General features: G+C 32.1%; 1 protein-coding gene across 1 annotated transcript in view; it reads right to left on the bottom strand.

Moving 5' to 3' along the window:
• Positions 1-20,121: 20,121 nt before the first annotated feature.
• LOC139514135 (uncharacterized) overlaps positions 20,122-23,002 on the bottom strand; it is a 30,057-nt gene continuing 27,176 nt past the window's right edge. The window contains exon 5 of the mRNA XM_071302902.1: positions 20,122-22,525. Within this exon, the coding sequence (XP_071159003.1) occupies positions 20,199-22,525 (2,327 nt within the window). The 3' untranslated portion in view covers positions 20,122-20,198. The remainder of the gene's footprint in view (positions 22,526-23,002) is intronic.

Here is a 23,002-nt window from a genome sequence, read left to right on the forward strand (position 1 = left end):
ACAACTGACAACGCCATGGCTAAAAACGAAAAAGAAAAACAAACAACAACACACGACACAAGATAGAAAACCAAAGAATAAACAACACGAACCTCACCAAAAAACTAGGGGTGATCTAAATACACACGAAACGAACCTATATATTATCTACCCCATGCTCTGTAAACTGTTTATTTTAGACTTTTGATAGTTTGGATAAATGTTTAACATTGTTATAAATTAAATATGAGAATTTGAGTCAAATCGGTGATCATGAATCTCCCTCATTATAAGATCACAAAAAGTGTGTGCTTGTCTTTGAAGTGTCCTTATGTATACAAAACAAAACGTGAATCTGGCGTTCTATAATTATAAGCCTGGAATTTAAGATGAGTTTTTAAAATGGAATTTCATGCGACTGTTATACAAGTGAGAGGTTTAGCTAGCTTTAGAACCAGGCTGAATCCACAATTTTATACATGAGAAAATATCTGTACCTAGTCAGGAGTATGACAGTGTTTGAGCTTTTGATTTTGCTATTTGATAAGGGACTTTCCTTTTTGAATTTTCCTCGGAGTTCAGAACTTTTGTGATTTTACTTTTTACTATGTCGTAGATGAAAACGATTCTTTTCTGAATGTTTAAAAAAAAAGCTATGGAAAAAACAATGGTACTTCATCTTATGAATGTCAATAAAAAGTAAAATCACAAAAAACTTTCATAAAAGACTGACGTCGTTTAGTAACTTCAGTCAAAAGTGTTGTAGGGAATATGAATACGATAGTAATGTTAATTAATAGTATGATAATTGTTCAGAATGTTTTGATGATGGAATACAAAAAAAAAAAAAACTCCACAATGAAAGGTAAACTATAACTGTCGGTTAAAAGTTAAACCTGATCATGTTCAGATGACCTCTTAAAACGGAGTTATCTATAATACAAAAATTACGAGGTCCAATTTGTCAGCCGTCATCGGGTAAAAACGACAAATCAAAGAATTTAACTCTATATAGAACTAATAGAGGACAATGGTGTAGATTAAAAATTACACCACTCCAGACCCTTTTGTTTTCCACATAATTAATATTGCCAATAATTAACAAGTTCCGGGTCGAATCCGATACCGATACCAATAGTATATTCACCTGTAAGCTTTAAGGTGGCACGGTAGTATTTCCTGGCCCATAAGGGATAATGATAGCCTTTTTAGAATTTTCACCACTTTCTAACACTGCAAAAAATTCTACATTCACAGTTAACTGAAGTACTTTCATTTTACTATTCAGAAATGAATTTGAATATGTATCATGACCGTTTACTTTTTTTGGTATTTTTAAAAACCTAAGGCCACTAGTATACACTAAGAAGATAAATAATGCTTATCTTGTCGAAAAAATCGAAAAATTGGCTTAGTCATAAAAAAATACAGAATATGAAAAATTAAGATATTTCAAATCCACTTGTCTTTTTAAAACCGTATGATAAAGAAAGGCTAATAAGTTATTCCATATTTTTTTACAATCTCTTTAAAGACATTTCCAAAAAAAACCAACACAATTATTGAAGTAATTTGAAAAATATTTGAATAAAACATCTAACTGTTTTCAATGTTTACAAAAGTTGAGACCTAATGTATAGATAATAAATTCATTTATAATTTTATTCCCATTGGTGTGTATATGTTATTTTGCAAATGGATTTGTATTATAAAATTTATTGGTTCCTACTGACTTAAATAGAGGGCTTTAAGAGCCCACATTATCTTAAATTCAGTCTGTTTTATGTCACAGGTCATTGATAGCGCCTGTTACCACCACTGTCTCTTTGAATCTCCAGTTGACAGTTGAAGGCAAGTATCTCAATACAATTTCCAAATGAAGCAACATTTTGCTGATTTCAAAGCGTTTGCAATACAGAAAAAAACAGTGCTACTAATTCAGCCCTCGTATAATTAAAATTGTATGTATTTATATTTGTTAATTTTATATTTTACTTCGGCAACTACTGTTCAAATTGATAAACTTCTACTTGTGAAACACATGTACATCTAATGGTCACAATAAATCAAGAGAACAATCAAACTAATATATAATTCAAATACGGACTGCAATCTGCATAACCCAATTAACCAAACGTCTTGACCATACAAAACTGACATATAACATCCCCCTGACCAAAAAAAAAAAACCAACACAACTTGTTTGTTTTCCATGGTCAAGCTGGTTTGGTCATTAAAAATAAGTCAAAACTCCAATAATTTCTCAAACAAGCATACCTAAATTACATCTTCAGTCTAGTATTCGATCAACTGTGAAATTTTCGCATATTTTACTCAAAATCACTACTGTAAATTCAAGATTGCGGGCACTTATTATTGTGATTTTGACATTTTAGACAAAAATGCGATTTTAACTTTTGCGATATTGCGAAAAATCCAGTTTAATTCATATACAGAATTTAAAACTGCGAGTTTAAATTTTTGCGATTATAACCCTGTCGCAATTTTTGCAATAATAAAAACCTCGCAATAATTTCTGAACTTACAGTATCTATATACTACATATTCCACTGTAAAATTGGTTATATACAGCAAACATTTATATACCGGTTTTATGACACCGGCAGAGACCTTGGCTCTTATAAAATGGTAATACAATTAAAGCAATACATTGATCAGATATACTGCCTCAACAAATATTATAATAAAAAATAAGTTATCTTGGTATTGAACAACAATACCGTCATTACAAATGACTACACTTATGCTTTTGAACTAATGTTATAAACAAAAAAACAAAAATGTGTTTTGTGGCCACAAAGATATTGTAAAAACAATTCATTTGAGGAGTAAACTATGTATTTGATTTAGCTTTCACCCAGTTTTTGCTATAACCACTCTGATACAAATACAGTATCTTAAAATTAACAAATAAAGCTGATTCATTTTTATGAAATAAATGTAAATTCAGTATTTACCCGAGAACAATGTCCAATAATTAGATTAAGCTGACGTTATATATCATAGATCATTATACTGCAACGCTTTCCAAACCTTTTGAAGGGTAAAGTGATTATGAAATAAATACTGTATTTTCATTCCTTTGTCTAAAAAGTTTTGTATGGTGAAGATACGTTGAAAAGAACGCAGTTTCCTACATTTTAATATTCATTAACTTTTCATATCTATGTAATAACAAGAATGTGTGTCCTTAGTACACGGATGCTCCACTCGCACTATCATTTTCTATGTTCAGTGGACCGTGAAAATTGGGATCAAAACTTTAATTTGGAATCAAAATTAGAAAAATTATATCATAGGGAACATGTGTACTAAGTTTCAAGTTGGTGTAACTTTAACTTCATCAAAAACTACCTTGACAAAAAACTTTAGCCTGAACTTCGCACTATCATTTTCTATGTTCAGTGGACCATGAAATTTGGTTCAAAACTATAATTTGGCATTAAAATTAGAAAGATCATATCATGGGGAACATGTGTACTAAGTTTCAAGTTGATTGGACTTCAACTTCTTCCTCTACTATCGTAGCTGGGGCATAAAAAGTAACGCGTAAAGCCAAGAAAACATAATCAATATGTATGCAGTGGGCGAACTGGTGACAATATATTACCTCCCCTGTAAACAGTGCGCTCTTCTGACTAGAGGTAATCGGTAAAGAAAAACGGATGATGCTGTAATTGTTTAGCTTGTTTAAAAAGAGCTAGCACAAACGAACTAAGACGTGTCAACATAATGTGAGTATGATAACGAATCAGGTAAAATATTTATTGTTAAGTTTATCACCTCATCGTTTCATCATATGATAGGTAAATGCGTGAATTTTCGATTTACAGTGTCGTCAGGGTTCAAACTTGTAATCATGGGTATCCTTTCATTATTTTTTTTTAAATACTATCAAATGGTCGGAACACCTTGATTTTCTCCCGATTTGTAAAGTTGATTATGTTGCATGATATATATTTTAATTTGGGGGGGGGGGGGGGAATTGATATGCAGCAAAGATTGGCAGTTTTTAATTTGTGTTGCTATGTGAAATAAAGGGAGGTAAATTAAAGTAAAAGAAGGCGTGCTTTTTCAAATAGTAAACAATTTAAATCAGATGCATAGTATTTTGTTAAATGATAAAGAATATCGTTGAAACTTACTAGAAATTCATCTAATTTATAAAAGATATACAACATGACATACTGAAATCTGAAAAGGGGTAAAACCACCATACCTTGAACAAATTCAGTTAAGAGGGGGGGGGGGGGGGGTGAAAATGCTACGAAATTAGATTATATTTATCTGGGGTCGACAACCAAAAGATGATTGGACATGGCATGCAACCAACTTCTTTTTCAATTTCAATGTAAAGTAAAATGGGTGGTTTTGAGGTTGGTTTTTTTTTTTAATCTCTGTTCAAACGTTGGTCTAATATTTTCAGGTTCTCTTGGGATTGAAAATAATATTATAATCACCTAATTGAATGTTCAAATAATTTTGCAGCGATGTTCCGTATGGAAGGAAGACTGTCATAAAATCCAACAGTTCCGGATGGCCCTTTACACTAATTGCTTAACATCAACAACGATGTAAGATTCAAGTGTCTGATCCAGAACAAGTTTAGCCAGGTTTTCCTTGTAATTGTGGCAGAAAAAACCACTAGACAGTGTCTGGCATTGAAAGGATATCAAACGGATGTTTTATGGAATGATTATCACGTACATATGACAATCATATGCATAGGAATGTGGAGCTAGTCTATTTCATGCAGCAATTTTTAATTTCCAATAAAAACTCCGAAAAGACAAGAGCATAGAAATGTACATCAATGAGAAACATTCTTTGTGAATAAAGTCATTCCAAAATTTAAATGTGTCATTAGTGTTGCATTATTTATCAGTAGAGATAATTATATTCCAGTAAGATTGCCCAACTAAAGGATTTTGTTGGTAATGTTTTGTAAATCTTGGCTGTTTTGCAAGACAAGCTGGGCCGTGCAGGTTGCCCGGTCGCCCATTCAGTGTGAGACAATATTTTGCTTATTATATACGAAATCACTGACGCAAGACTGGAGCGGGTCCCCTTTTAGGCAGTTAGTTTGAATCCCCTTAGGTTTCAACCATTACATGCAAAACGGGGGGAGGAGGGAGTTTTTTTTTTACCGAGACAAACATTGAGATTTAACATATACTGTCCTATATGTAGTGTTTGTATTAAAGTATTGCCAACAGAATTCATCAAATTTGGGATCATAATATTGTTTAAGAAAAAAACCTTACCCCCTGTACATCCTAAAAGTGCAAAGCCTTCTTTAACACACGTGCTTGGTTAATTCGGATCACATATTTTCTATTCCGATATTATAAGAATTCGAAGGTTCATATCATTTACAATATCGTTCAACATTTTTCTGGGATTTTTTTTTAACTATTAACGTTGAACCTCGAGGTTACATTGTAGTAAAAAAAATCCAATAAAAACGTTGAATATAAATGATATGAACCTTTAAAGTCTTATATTATAGGACTCATGTTTTTCCAACATAATGTGTTGATCAATTATGTTATGATGACTTCAATAAACTTCATATTAGGTAATTTGTCACGTATATTGATTACATTATATCGAGTTGTCCCAACGATACACTTGTCGGTGTGCTCGATCATACGAATTTACCGACATTCCTATAGACAAAATGACCCAACTTTGAAAAATTCTTGTGACGAACCTACATTTCGGAACACGTTAAAAAATAGATACTCAGAAAGCTACATTATTGAGGTGTGATGTATATTTAAAAAAAAAAAAGAAAAATATGCATTCAAATCTGGCAGTTTTTTACACACCCCTATGTTGAATAATAGATTGTTCAATTAACAGCGTATTTGGCAATTAAAAAATCATATATTAACTAATTTAGCTTTAACATATACTTTACTTATAGTGGTTGTATAAAAGTTATATAAATGGTTTTGTGTTTTAAGAGATATTCATCCCTATGCATATCGGTTTTTAGACGTAAATTGTCTCTCCTTTTTTTTTACCTTTTGTATCTCTTTCATAAGAAGAGTGACTTTTCTATTGTTCTAGTGTTAATGGAAATCCCACTGTATGGCGTAATAATATTTCATAAAAAACACAAATGTGTAATATAGAATTACTAATATGTTAAGCCATGGCCAAAATGAAAACGAAATTTGAGGAAGCATGACAGTTTGGTGATTCAAAATATGTTAATTTTATATATAGAAATAAATAGAAATAACTTACCTTGTATATTTTGCAAAATATCGACAAAACCAAATTGATGCTATAATGGCAACATCAGCCTGCAGGTTCCAAACGTTGGAATATCCTATTGGTATTGTCAATTTTAAAATATGGTATGTGTTTATTCTACTTCCAATCCGATTTCATTCAATTACCATAAAATGTAGAATGACGAAAGACATATAAATAGATATCGAACGGAAAAGATTTAAAAAACAGGTTTTAAACCAGCTATTGACACGAAATAGTGCAGAACGAGAATCAGTCAATGATAATACGTATCCAATTACATTATTTACAGAGGGGGGCAAGGGGGGTCCCCATAACAGCAAAACAGTGAATTGATTTGGTGAAAAACAGATAACAAGGAATTGAAAAGGGACAATAACAGATAACAGTAAATGAAATATGAAAATAAATCTGTCCAGGACCAATCCAATAGATGACTCGTAGATCTTAGTATATATAACCTGTGGTATGGACCTAGAAAGAAAATTGTAATTTGTGTAAAGAAGACGTTTCGGCCGTTGAGGCAGTTCTGCCTTAGTTGATTTTTTTCCGTAACTTGTACAATAAGTTATAGTATGGATGTTGAATTTTTCTGAACGAAATTACTAGTTTCTGTTTTTGATATACGGATATTTTTAATCTAGGGCATTTGAGAGATCAATTTTTAATGATTTAGGTTTTTATTTAATTTTTGAAAGTAGTGCAGCCAGTGACACTTTATTATCAATTTGATTTTTAGATTTTTTATTTCTGAAAAGCAATATACATGTACATACTTTACAAGTAATAAAAAAAAATTGATGCACAATCTATTTTTTTTTATTTAATGCCCTCATGATAAAACTTACTTATAAAATACAAAAATGCCCGGATCAGTGGAGACAGGACATGTCACTGACACACGCATTCCAGTTATGGTTATTCTGATAATAGAAATTGACTCAAGTGACTATTCTGATAGTATAATAGAAATTGGACCTAGTGAAAATTTGGATGACACCAAGTGAAACACCAATCATGCATCTTATGTGAAATTATAGAATATGGAAAATTTGGGTACAGCATTGGAGAAGCTGTAGGATTTTTAAAAGGGTATTTGTCGAAAAATTAAACTGAAGACACATCTTTATTTGCATCAATGGTTTCTGAGCTTCAATTTTCGCCATGTGAAGCAATTAAAAAGCTTTTAAAAATATGGTGGTCAGGGTTCTCTTTCATGTAATCGAAAAGAGAGGGAGTAGCACTTATAATATAAATGCAAAAAAAAAAGATGTATAATTCCCAAAGACATAATTCAAACCCATACCACTTAGTAATGTAAAACAATTCAAAGGAGAAAACTAACTGCCTAATTTATCCACAAAATAGTGAACGAGAAACTTAGTAACACAGTAACAAACTACAACCACTGAATCCAGGCTTCTTACTTGGAAATAGGCACATACAGAAGGTAACTGCGTCAATTTAAGCATGCTAGTTGGTGTCCAATCCTCCCCTAATCAGGGACAGTGGTGTAATAGTACAGCATAAAGATTACTATGTGGTCATTGAATAAAAAAAAATCTATAGGGTGTACAAATGCTTTTTTTATAACAATCATACTATAAGTTATTGTACAAGTAATAAGTGAATTATAATTTGTACAAAATGCTACATGTTCACAGACAACGGAATTTATTACAAAGAATAATAATAATATATACTGGAATGGTCCTGGGTCCAATTGATTTTAATATGTTTATGTGATGTATGTTACTGAAATTCTTCTGCAAATACAGGGCCACCCGATATTACCAGTAGAAAGACCCCAATAGATATGCATTGTAAGAAGATGTGGTAAGCGTGCCAATGAGACTATTATCTTCAATTTCTACGGAAGATTGGCTTTCAAAATGCTTACATTCCAATTTTCAATAACAGTTAACAGCACATAGATTCTCACAATAACAGATAACAAAATAGATAATAGTCCTATAACAGCTAACAAAGAATAAGACAATAACAGCTTACAGTAAATATATTTTCAGAATAACAGATAACAAAGAATTAAAATGCCCCATAACAGCATAACAGTTAAACCCCTTGCCCCCCCTCTTCACACAGTAGAACGTTCTTTATCTCATGTTGAAATCAGAGCTATTCGTTTAAATGGCTTAGATGTCATGATTTAAATACAATCTTACTTTTAATAAAAAAAAAATACACCCGCAAAGAAATATATCACTACTAAAAGGACTTAAATATTACATTGTCTCCATTATTCAAACATTATGACACTTCGCATATAACTGCAAATTCATAGTGCATCCGATACAGACCCTCGTACATACAACACTGATGTACCCCTATATTGACAGTTTAACCTATGATGTCTGTTTTGTTCACGCATGGTTGAAAATGTTTTTTTTCGGAACCAACGAGCTGATTGACCGTTATGGGATATTTACGTCTCATATGAAATCTTATATTGTTCGAATTGTCGAAACCCCAAGCCCGTCCTCTTTTCCTCAAATGTTACACCATAGCAATCCTTCAATTAAACTCATATCACCAAATTTGTTACTGTATAAGCAACATAAAGGTTGCATAAAAACACAATCTACTTTCCCCGAGGATCTGATATTACCTTTCGTTTAAAGAGGGTTTTGTAAATTTATTTTTCGTCCTTGAGTGGTGATTTTGTTTGCTTCGTTGTGTTTACTAATGTGTTTGAATTTATCTAAAATGTTCTCTGGCACTTCTTATAAAAATATGTCATGCGTGAATTAGGTATTTTCTAAATAGAAAGTTATCATGTAGACAGCAAATCTAAATGACTTACTTTGATAAAACGAAATGAAACTGGTGTCATAATCGCAACGTCATGTCAACTTATTTAAAATGTCCCCTTTATTGACCCCTAATTTTAAAAGCTGTATGTGTCAATTCGTATATGCCTAATCCATTGTAGTTTAAAAACAATGAGATAACGAATGACTTAGAATATAATTCATTCCTATTAAATCTCTGTTAAGGGGGCTCCTGGGTATAAATGAATTTTTTTTTCTAATATAGGATTTCGCTATATTTTTTCATAAATGAACTTTATCATATACTTAAAAGAAAAATGAAATAAAAAAATGGGGTCACCGTTCATTTAAGCTAAAATCTGCCTCTAGAAGAAGCATACATTTTTGTTAATGTCCTTTTTTTCTGTTGAACTAATAGGAGAAAAAGAGGAAATATCGAAATAAAAAAATAACCTAATATAAGAAATCGCTTAAATTTTACAATTATTTAGTTTATGTACAGCTTATTTGAAAACAATAATAAAAAATATAGGTCACCGATTAGTTAAAAAAGATATTTCAAATTTAAGGCCAAAAAATGGCATTTTTGCACCAAAGGGAGATAATTTGGAGCTTTTGCAATTTTTAAAGTCATCTGGGGCCAAACCAAATAATTTTTTTGGGTTGTTTTTTGTACCATATCATAAAGTAACAACTAATAGTGTAATAAATAAAATTTGTAATGAAAAAATAAAGGTTTAATTTTTTGCTAAAATTTTTGTACCCATGAGCCACCTTAAGACTCATTTTTATTATTTCTTTAAGGACAAGTTTAAAATCCGTTATTGAAGTAATTTACAAAAATTCTTACTGTTTAAAATCGTTAATAAAATTCAAAACCTATAGTTTCATTTCAATCATTGCTTATATGTTAACAGTTTAAGAACATTCAGCACATTTTTGGTACTACTTTCATTTTTTCAGAAGTGATGGTCTACAACTGGCCACAATAAGAGGCAATACAGAGCCAAGATCGACTTTAACTCCGTTTGAAATACAAAAAAAGCAGTGTCACTAATTTAGACCCGAAACGATATTTTTCATTTGTTGCAATTGAGTTCATAAATCTTTTAAAAATGTGTTGTCAAGTAAAACAATTGTCAAAATAACTTGTTCTTTTCATATTATTATGTATTTATAGTTATGATAAATTTGCTTAAACTAAAAAGACAATATTATAAAGAAGAAGAGCAAGCAATGACTGTTACTGTCACGAGATGAATACATTTTTAAATATTTAATTTGTTGGTTTTACCTTGAATTTATTTTGGCCCTCCTAGCGCCCCTAATGAATCTTTTGATCTTTTGCAGAAGAAACGGTAGTCTGTCTGAATAATCAAATAACAATGACGGATTAAAGGAGATGCAAGGGGTTCCCCTCCTTTGATGAAAAAAAATATTTCGTTGTTTAAAATCTCAAACAATTCACCTCGGACCCAAGCTCCAACCCTGATCCATTATCTTTTATGAGTTTTTATGTTCGTGCACGTTAAATACTAGTTTAAAATGTAGTCAGCAAATGAAACAATTTACGTTCTCTATAATTTCGATATAAAAGACACTTGTTCTAATGGCAAATTTCCAACTTATTATCACTCTTTGAAGGAAAAAATGCATGTGATTAAAAAGAACCGGGGAATACCATTTGGACATTCAGAACTCATTAATCGAAGAAAACCTGACAACGGCATAGCAATAAACGAATCCGGGTGGCTAAATTCCTGCCACACATATTGAACCTGCATGTTGCTTTTTTAATGTCAGTTCATATATCGTACATATTACTAATCAACTGTCGCTGAAAAACCAGTATTGAAAAAATTGAATATCGTATCAATTGGGAGATATATACCCCGTATGCAGGTGCTGCTGGAATGTTGCTACTTAGAAATGAAAAGTTCACAATTGGAAAGCTGAAATCATCTCTTTTGTCGTAAAGTTTTGTTTTCAACCGACCCTCATTGTCAATTTCTAGATGTAAGTCAAGATAAGAAGCCGACTTAACTGTATCTGTAGTATCCTTTATCTCTAGTTCGATTGAATAGATGCGTTACACATAGTCACCAAATTTTGTATTGTTTAGTGAAAGAACATCATCTATATAGCGGAAAGTAGAGTTAAAGGATATTGCTAACTTCTTATCTTTCTTCCTAAGAAGTTCCTGCATGAAGTCAGCCTCATTATAATAAAGAAACAAGTCGGTGAGTAGAGGGGCACAGTTTGTTCCCATTGGAATGCCGACAGTCTGTTAAAAAACACGTCCTCCGAACGTTACAAATATGTTGTCAATCAAGAAATCAAGCATCTTGATAATATCAGTTTCAGAGAATTTTTTGTTTGAATCAGAGTGATTCTTTACAAAGTAGGATTCATCCCTCATTAAGACAAGATACTTGTATCTACGTTGGCCATTCTTTTTTATGAAGCAAAGTAATACCAACTCTTTCAATTTGTCTTTTAGTTTGGAATGTGGAATACTTGTGTACAGAGTAGAAAAGTCAAATGTTTTAATACTGTTACAAGATGAAAGAGAGTTAGATTGTATGTACTCTAACAGAACTTTGGAATTTTTAAGTATCCACATCTGATTCACGCCACCTCTAGAATAGGCAGTTTCACAATAACTTTGAAGCCCGTCTTTGATTGCTGATAAAATAGATGTTAATAATTTAGAAAGAGGTTTCGTGGAGCACTTGGAAGACCCAGCAATATACCGTTGTATGTAAGGACACTTATGTAGTTTAGGTATCCAATACAGTGATGGAAGATCCAGTCCTTCATCTTTGGTTGAAATTCCAAAGGAACATAGAACAGACCTATGATTATCCAGGATTTCCTCTTTGGTAAGTGTCGTGAGGGTATATGTTGAGTTTCCAAGTGAATTGTCAATACCTAATTCGTTTATCAAGCAGTTGATGTAGTGACTTTTACAAACAAAAACGATGTTATTTGGGGCTTTATCTGCGGGGACAACAACATATTTGTCATGGAGGTCGGATAGGTGTTTTGCAACATTTGGGTCTTTAAAGATTGACGTAGCATGGGCATTGATGGACCCATTCAGTTTCTTAATTCTGATTTGTATCAACGACCTCACTGCCTGAATCCATTCGGAAAGAGTGTCTACGTCTTCCTTCTCGCGCTTAGCCCATTGCCTGGCATAATCCTCGACTGAATCCATCAAAATTTTAAAGTTGTATTTCCAATTGATGGATTTAGGCTCACGATATTTGGGACCTTTCGATAACACATTTCGTAGAGAAGTGTTATTAACAATGTTAAGGTCACCGGTAATAACATGGCCAGCAGGATTATATGTGAATTTGGAACTAGCACAAGTGCAATCAGGAGGTTTAGACTTGAAGTCGTCAATATCGAGATCCTGAAAAACGCGTTTGTAATTGAAAATTTTAGTTGCAATAGGTTTGGTATAGGTATAAGAAATTATTGGTACAGACTGGTCTTTGAAATAAGGAGGTATTATCGATTGCACTAATTTATGATAATGGATAATGGACGTCATACTCAACTCCGAAATATACACAAGAAACAAAAATTAAAAGTCACACAAGACTAACAAAGGCATGAGACTCCTGACAGCCACAAAAAATGTGGCGGGGTTAAACATATTTGTTTAGCTCTCAACCCTCCCCTATACTTCTAGTCAATGTAGAAAAAAACAAACACACAACAATACGCACGATTAAACTCAGTTCAGAAGAAGTCAGAGTCCGATGTCAGAATAGGTAACAAAAGGAACTAAACAAAATGACAATGATTCATAAATTAACAAAGGACTACTAGCAATAACGGACATGCCAGCTCCAGACCTCAGTTTAACTGTTACAAAGATTATATCTTCATCATATGTATACAGGTATATCAAGCACAATCTTTCCCGTTAGGGGTTAAGTATTATACCATTATAAAATGTGTAAGAAAAATATAACCCGTATCATGCCAACAACTGGCTTAAGAATAAATGTGTTTTATTTCGGATTCGAAGACCCTATAAGTGAATCAATATTTAAGCCAAAATATGATATCTTTAATGACCTGTATCATTGCTATATCCCTTCTTAATAAGTCTGTTTTAAAGTGTTCCTTTAGTAACAGTAGATAGTAGAGCAAAGGTAATTACCACCAATTACCAAATAATGACGTAATGAATACTCGGTATTATTCTTGAATAAAGCCTTTTAATTACTTTGACGTGAATTACTTTCATCTCTGAAAGTCTTTTAATGACTTTAATTTCAATTGTTCTGTTAATGAAGACCTTAACACTTTCCCCCTTTCTTCCATTTTGTTTAATTTCACCGTCTCCTCGAGCATTTTGGTTGAAAACGTCGCATTTCCGTACGCTATATTAAATGGCACGTTTTGACGTCGGGCACTTTCAACTAATTGATCCCCATGTCTCGGCATCTGCCTTGACTAGAAAAACCTCATTAAGGACAGAAAAAATAAGTTCCATGCATATAGAGATACGAAGAACATATATTTAAACTATATTTACATACCTTGTGGGCTTAAATACGGCGGATAATCGTGGTGTAAAGTTGTTTTCTGTATCATTTTTTTGGTCAATTTTGACGAATGTCGATTGCGTCGGTGTTTTGTTTGGAAATGTATGTTACCGAATTTATTAGACATCATGGCTATCTTAATTGAAAACTTCTGATATAAAATCGTACTTTATGTCAATTGGTCAATTAACTATACGTGTTCTACGGCTAATATTAAAAAGGACTGATAAAAACTATTCTGAACACTGAAGACCTTTATATGTCGGTCTTGAATTTTTTTTATGTCAGGGAAGTCTTTTACTCGACTCACGTGTTTATTACTGACGACATAAACCTTTAAGAACATACTCACCCCTTCTCGTCCAATGGAAAGTTAGTTTTCTCGCTTCTAATTTTCATATTACATGGCTTTCCATGCACTATGAAATGCTTTACATGAATGACTTCGCCTTGGGCTTAAATCTTCATAAAACATGACCAAGTATTATCTAAATAAAGGCAACAAAAGTATACCGCTGTTCAAAATTCATAAATCGATAGAGAAAAAAAACAAATCCGGGTTACAAATTAAAACCAAGGGAAACGTATCAAATATAAGAGAACAACGACACAACAGAGCAACCTACAAGTAATGACTTACACATTGAAGACCTTGTGTTACCCTTTTGGGTTAAGCAAAACACAATCAAACAATGTAATGACCATTAAATAAACTCATCATAGATACCAGGATTAAATTTTGTATTTACGCCATACGCGCGTTTCGTCTACAAAAGACTCATCAGTGACGCTGGAATCCCAAAAAAAAATAAAAAGGCCAAATAAAGTACGAAGTTAAAGAGCATTGAGGACCAAAAAGTTTTGCCAAATACAGCTAATTAAGGTAATCTTAGGTAGTTCTCATTACTAAAGACCCTTTACTATGATAGACTCGCTTGGGAATTATTCTCACCAAAGAATTGTTCAACCTTCTTTAGACCTTATAATTATGGTTGTTCTCATTGAAATACTGGACGCTTTTGGAAAGAATTGATTCTTATCACAGAATATTACCTTATCATGCTTCTAATGAGACCTTCCTATCATATGACTTGTTGGATGTTTTCATCTACCTGTACCATATAATGACACTCTCGTAGAAACTACTTTTATTATTGAAGACTTAATGGATCGAATGGAACTTGTTCTTAACACTTTAATACCAATTAATAGTTTGTGGTAATTCTCTCTCTTAAGCCCTTTTAATGGAAAGGCAATAGTTCTCCTCACATACCTTTCTTTGGAAATGCTTGCAGCATGTAACAACTTATAATAAACTCATCATAGATACCAGGATTAAATGTTGTATTTACGCCATATTGTGTACAATAAACTCACCAAATACACACAGAAAAAAGTTAAGCGCCCCCTAATATATCAATTTTATATATTGCATTCTAATTGTTTACCAAAAATGTTAATTTTAATATGATTGTTGATTTTAACAAGACCAATATTCCTTTAGAAAGAGGTGACTATACAGGTGTGACCGGCCATTTAGATATCGACGTATCATGCACGTGCACCAAGCTTCCCATGCAAATTACAAAAAATAGTTTCCCCGCGCTTCAAATTTGAGTATTTTAATCCGGCAATTTAAAATTCCATTCACTCTCTGTGAACATGGTACAAATACGAATATCGGAGCTCAAAGATGGCAGATTATCGGCATGCGGTCATCAGGATTATCTTATACAGCTATTATACGTCAGATTGGCTACCATTATACTATAGTCGACAGACGTGTGGAATTATATCCAAACCAATAACGTGAAAGACTTGCCAAGATCCGGTCGACCACTGGTGACACACTAGTGTGAAGACAGGGCACCGTAACTTCTCGTTTTTCATATAGATTATACCACTGAAATTTTGTTTGAATTGTGGCCCTTTATGGCTTGCTGTTCGGTGTGAGCCAATGTTCCGTGCTGAAGTCCGTAATTTGACCAGTAACTGTCAACTTTTTATACATAGCGACTTGGATGGAGAGTTGTCTCAATGGAACTCATACCACATCTTCTAATTTATATATATATATATATATATATATAGATTACTAAAAAATCCAACATTTCCGGTATGAATAGTTTTAATTCACTAGTACTTTCATGTTTAAATAACAATCTTCAGGTGAAACTATACATGATTAACGTAACTATGTTAATCATGTATAGTTTCACCTGAAGATTGTTATTTAAACATGAAAGTACTAGTGAATTAAAACTATTCATACCGGAAATGTTGGATTTTTTAGTAATCTATATATATTTCTATACACAAGAACATTTATTATAGTGATCTTTATATATATATATATATATATATATATTTTTAAAGTAATGATATATATCTCAATAACAATAGCAAATACATTTAAATTGAAGCATTTTTTCTAGATTTTTTTTTATCAATAATAACATATTTTTTCAACATAGATGAACGTCTCTTCTTAATAGAAGCCTGTACTTTAACTATACTAGTATATTATATTTAAGAGTTTGACTAATGACCAATTTTCAAAATGATGAAACTATGTAAAAAACTAATTAGTGTTTTATAAATAAAGGCAACAGTGGTATACCACTGTTCAAAAGTCATAAATCTTTGCTATTTTGACAACAATGGAATACTGTAAAAAGAAAAAAGAAAAAAAATACTGAACTCCGAGTAATGGTTTTCAAATATCAATCTTTTTATGCAGGAAAATGTATGAAAATGTATGAAATAAAATAAAATATTACCTTATCATGCTTCTAATGAGACCTTCCTATCATATGACTTGTTGGATGTTTTCATCTACCTGTACCATATAATGACACTCTCGTAGAAACTACTTTTATTATTGAAGACTTAATGGATCGAATGGAACTTGTTCTTAACACTTTAATACCAATTAATAGTTTGTGGTAATTCTCTCTCTTAAGCCCTTTTAATGGAAAGGCAATAGTTCTCCTCACATACCTTTCTTTGGAAATGCTTGCAGCATGTAACACCTTATAAAAAACTCATCATAGATACCGGGATTAAATGTTGTATTTACGCAATATTGTGTACAATAAACTCACCAAATACACACAGAAAAAAGTTAAGCGCCCCCTAATATATCAACTTTATATATTGCATTCTAATTGTTTACCAAAAATGTTAATTTTAATATGATTGTTGATTTTAACAAGACCAATATTCCTTTAGAAAGAGGTGACTATACAGGTGTGACCGGCCATTTAGATATCGACGTATCATGCACGTGCACCAAGCTTCCCATGCAAATTACAAAAAATAGTTTCCCCGCGCTTCAAATTTGAGTATTTAAATCCGGCAATTTAAAATTCCATTCACTCTCTGTGAACATGGTACAAATACGAATATCGGAGCTCAAAGATGGCAGATTATCGGCATGCGGTCATCAGGATTATCTTATACAGCTATTATACGTCAGATTGGCTACCATTATACTATAGTCGACAGACGTGTGGAATTATATCCAAACCAATAACGTGAAAGACTTGCCAAGATCCGGTCGACCACTGGTGACACACTAGCGTGAAGACAGGGCACTGTAACTTCTCGTTTTTCATATAGATTATACCACTGAAATTTCTGTTTGAATTGTAGCCCTTTATGGCTTGCTGTTCGGTGTGAGCCAATGTTCCGTGCTGAAGTCCGTAATTTGACCAGTAACTGTCAACTTTTTATACATAGCGACTTGGATGGAGAGTTGTCTCAATGGAACTCATACCACATCTTCTTATTCATATATGAATATATATATATATATTTAAAGTAATGATATATATCTCAATAACAATAGCAAATACATTTAAATTGAAGCATTTTTTCTAGATTTTTTTTTATCAATAATAACATATTTTTTCAACATAGATGAACGTCTCTTCTTAATAGAAGCCTGTACTTTCACTATACTAGTATATTATATTTAAGAGTTTGACTAATGACCAATTTTCAAAATGATGAAACTATGTAAAAAACTAATTAGTGTTTTATAAATAAAGGCAACAGTGGTATACCACTGTTCAAAAGTCATAAATCTTTGCTATTTTGACAACAATGGAATACTGTAAAAAGAAAAAAGAAAAAAAATACTGAACTCCGAGTAATGGTTTTCAAATATCAATCTTTTTATGCAGGAAAATGTATGAAAATGTATGAAATAAAATTAAATAAGAAAAAAAAAAGAACTCAATCTGATGTACAGTGTTGTATTATATATTTATAGAGTTGAAACTTGTTCATTTCAGTAGTGATTTATGAAAGGATGAAAAAGAAAAAGAAAATAGAAAAACAATATTCAAATCAAATCAAATCAAATCAAATAATTTTATTGGTGTAAATTCCTATACAAAAATGAAACCAGTCGACATTTACAAAATACAAATACAAAAATAAACAAACAAAAAAAAACAAAAAAAAAACAACAAACAAACCAAACATATTTTCTCAATGATAAGAGATACATATTTTATATTTACATTGCGTGGAGGTGTTATTCATACAATATTATTAACTCAAGCTATTACAATCAGCTTTAATACTATAAAAGCTCTTAACAACATTATGTTTGCTTTAAATGAATGTTCAAATCATACATATCGCTTATTCCAGCTACACTTACAGTACTAATGTCCGTATCATTACTTTTCAAAATGAAACTAAGCTTATATTGTTCACACATATTAGCAAAAGATGGAACTATATCATTACAAAAGAGTACATTTCTATTAAGTTCTAAGGCTTTACATTGAATGAGGAAATGGAACTCATCTTCAATTCCATCCTTACAAATTGGACAAATGCTCTGTTCTAAATGTGTTCTAGTATATCTACCAACTTCTATTAGTAATTTACTATTACTAATTCTGATTTTTACCATTTTAGAGATAACACTTTTGTTAAGGTTCAGTAGAAGATATTTTTCTAATTCAAAATTATTTTTAACTTTGCGATATGTTCTTAGTTTAATACCATGACTATTACCATTATTAGAGTCACAAAAAAGAGCTTGTTTCCAGTTTTTTTATGAATTCCTCTTGTAATTTCTTTTGAAATGAAAAACGTTATTTTCTCTTTGACATAGTATTTTGATTTTCCCAGACATGCTGAAAACCAAATGATTGTGTTCTTAGTTAATTAAGAAATCTAAAATACTGCTTAAGTTAAATCCTCAACAATAAGTGTAAGATTATAGAATTTGAAAATAAGTAATGTCATGTAATGCAATGTAATGGATGAAATTACACAATTTTTTGCTAAAAGAATGTATCAAATTACAATTACGTAATGAAAAAATTGCATTACACCTTACATGCAATTACTTGGAAAAATGTATTTCAAATTTGCATTACCCCATGTCTGGATAACAACTATCATATTCCCGACTCAGTACAGGATTTTTCTTATGTAGAAATGGTAGGATACACCTGGTTTAATACCTAGCTTAACCTCACATGTTTATGACATAATTCCTGCTGTGTAAACAATTTCACAATTTGTAAAATCTTTTTTAATTCTTCTAAACCCCGTGTTCCAATATTCCCCAGATGTCGTTAACATATTTCCAATATGAATACAGCTGTCGATAACTGATTTGAAACGAATTTTCCTCACATTGTGCGAGGTAAGTACAAGCATAATCCATGACCTGATGGGAACCAACAGCTGTTCCTTCGGTTTGAAGAAAGTGTTTCCGAGCATGCTGAAATTATTAGTTTCAACTGAGACTACTATAACTGTTATAGTAGTCCTAGGTTTCAATGACTGGGTTCATCATTTGAAGAACATCTTCAGTTGTGCTTGATTAATTAGATCGATTTTCTAATGCTGTTTTACATGCTTCTCTTGCTTCTTTTCCTGGCATACTTGGATCCAAATTATAGTTACATCTTAACAAAACAATATTGCGTCCTCTGGTAATGGCTGTTGAATTTCTTAAATTGATTTAAAACATCTGTTGTATTTTCAAAATATTAGCACAAAAGGTCAATCATTTTCTTAAAAGCTCGTTGTTCCTATGGCTTATTTTTCTTGTGCAATTTAAGATTTGCTTATACTTTTCCAGGACATGTTCTTTTCAGCAGTAGATTTTTTTTCATGACTTTGTCAGTTATCTATTTTACATGAATGTTCTACAAGTTTCTTTATTATATTTTAATGTTTCTGTGTGTGATCTTTGTCTGTTGCTTCATAAGTGTCGTTCTTATTTGATTTTTGTTCAACTTCTAGTTTGTAGTCTTATAACAACGCCGAAGGATTTATAACTCAGTTATATCACGATGATTTCATCATATAACAATTTTCGCATTGCATTTTTTCTTAATCCTTGGTAATTAGAAATAAATAGATGCAGTGAGAGTGCCAATGAGACGACACACCATCCAAGAAATAATGTATAAAAAATAAGCAATTATAGGTCAAAGAACCGGTCTTGAGTAAAAAGCCTTGGCTCAATCCGAACAGTAATGTTTATTTTAAATTTCAACTTTAATCATAGATATAAACTATAGTTTTACACTATTTATCATTAAGCTGACTGATCATCACATTTATTGCAGTTTGCTACTCTGTCTAACAACAACTTTTCTATTTCTGTATGACTTTGTGCACAAGCCTTCATTAAAGGTGACTGTCCCTCATCATCACATTTATTATAGTCTGCCCCTCTGTCTAACAACAACTTTACTATTTCGGTATGACCTTGTGCACAAGCCTTCATAACAGATGAATGACTTAATTTGTCACATTTATCATATTCTGCCCCTCTGTCTAACAACATCGTTACTATTTCTGTATGACCATGTGCACAAGCTATCATTAGAGGTGACTGTCCACATTTGTCACCCTTATTACAGTCTACTCCTCTGTTCAACAACAACTTTACTATGTCTGTCTTATCATGTTTACAAGACATCATTAAAGGTGAATCACCATAACGGTCACACTCATCACACTCTGCTTCTCTTTCTAACAAGATCTTTACTATTTCTGTATGACCATGTGCACAAGCCATCATTAGAGGTGACTGTCCATGTCCGTCACATTTATTAAAGTTTGCCCTTCTGTCTAGCAACATCTTTACTACTTCTGTATGCCCATGTGCACAAGCCATCATTAGAGGTGACTGTCCACGTTCATCGCATTTATTAAAGTCTGCCCTTCTGTCTAGCAACATCTTAACTACTTCTGTATGCCCATGTTTACAAGACATCATTACGGGTGACTGACCACACATGTCACATTCATCATAGGCTGCCCCTCTGTCTAATAAGATCTTTACAACTTCTGTATGACCATGTTCACAAGACATCGTTACAGGTGATTCACCATACCAATCACATTTATTACAGTCTGCTCCTCCATCCAACAACATCTTTACTATTTCTGTGTGACCATGTTCACACGCCTTCATTAAAGATGACACGCCATAAAAATTACGTTTGTTAACATCCACACCAAGATTAAAACACCATCGAACCAAACCAATATCACCAATAATACAACATTTCAAAAGAACACTATCATCATCACCATTATCATTATCGTCATCCTCGTTGTCCTCCTCCTCCTCCTCCTCCTCCTCCTCATTATTATCATCATAATTCTCATCATCAATGCTTTCCCTATGTTTGGGTTTATTACAGATGTGTGCAAGCTGTCTTTGGTGAAATTTATCAAGTTTCAATAAATGAATAAGAAATTGCTGTCTGAAATTAGACATTTTCATATTTATATTATTAAATACATCTTGAATTTTTCCATTTGACCAATCACTGATCATTCTCTGGATATATGACTGATGATACTCTTGAGGTATGACAGTAATAAACTCATCCAAGCAATCTGTTTTTTCTAGTGAAAATCTCTCCTTGATCAAACCACTGTTTGCATTTTTTATTAAGCAAGTAATTATTTTTTGTCCAAAGAAGTAAGTTAGAAAGTCAAATATTTTATCATGTATGATCTTGTATATGTTTTTTGATTTCTTAATGAATGTATCTTTAAGTGAGTTTAGTTCATCCAGTAATACAAGTCTTGATGTTCCCCTGTCTAATCTACATGCCTCAAATGTGTTCTCAAAGATAATCTTTGTTTCTTCATTTACCTCTTCTGTCAACATTTCATCTTTTAGTTTGTTGTTAAATATCACGCATAAAGCCAAAGCACAGTATTTAGTGTGATGTCCTTTTTTATGGAGCTTTTCAATCTCCGCTTCATAAACTGAAAAAGGTTTTCGAAAGAATTTTGTAACATTAAGATTAGGATTATCATGGTACAGTTTACATAAAAGAGGGAAACAATCATATAAGTTGTAATAGTCAGTAATAGCCGAGGCTTCTGTTTTCAGATATAATTCTGCAATTGACTGTTTTTCAGTTTTTGACAAACACATGTTCTCTGATAACAAATTACAAACACACGATTTGGTGAAAACTGATAACGATTCAAACTTCTCATCCTGATACACTTGCAACCGACATGCTGCTATTATTTTGGTTTGTTGTTTATCAATAATTCGGTTTATATCCTCAATGACTGGTTCCCAACTTTTAATATCATTCTGGTTAACAGAAAAATTTCCACATAAATCATCAACAACAAACAATGTTTTCTTATTTGAATTGTTAAACTTGACAATATCGCCGGGATCTGTCACCAGAAGAACATCATACTCTTCTTCTGCCATTTGTAAAGCTACATGTCGGAGAGTGACTGTTTTTCCTACACCAGAACTAGCAGTTATAGTAACACAACTGTTTTCCTTTATTGATTTAAGTACTTTTTGAGCAGCTCTTGTGGTTATAAACATCTTATCATTTTCCTTCCAGGCTTTAAGTGTTTCTTTAATTCTTTCTGAAATATAAATTAAGGAATATTTTAATCTTATAAAGGTGTAGGTTGTACATTGTTGTGGTTTATGGATATAGTTATCAAAAGTACCAGGATTATAATGGACCCTGAATATAAATTAACAAAAATCTGTATATAAACATTTACCTAAAAATTATGCGAGTTGTTTTATCATCTTTAAACATAAAAAGAAATGATTAAAATTCACAAACAGATATAATTACAAATTAACCATTGTGTTTTTACTCTAAAAATAGTAATATGCTTAGCAGAACGATGCCTGACAAGACAGCAGAGGTTGAACCCTCAACAATTGGAGCAAGTTTGGACACACCAGTCAATCTTGATACTGTCTGTATTTGGATTTTGAAACACTCATTTTTGACATGATATTAGTTTCTGACACAAAATAAATATGGTCAAAGTTCTAAACAATTTGAAATGGAACATTTAATTTACCTAGTATGACTTGATATCCGA

Source organism: Mytilus edulis, chromosome 3 (genome assembly GCF_963676685.1).
Source record: "Mytilus edulis chromosome 3, xbMytEdul2.2, whole genome shotgun sequence".
In the NCBI taxonomy this organism is placed as follows: Eukaryota; Metazoa; Mollusca; class Bivalvia; order Mytilida; family Mytilidae; genus Mytilus; species Mytilus edulis.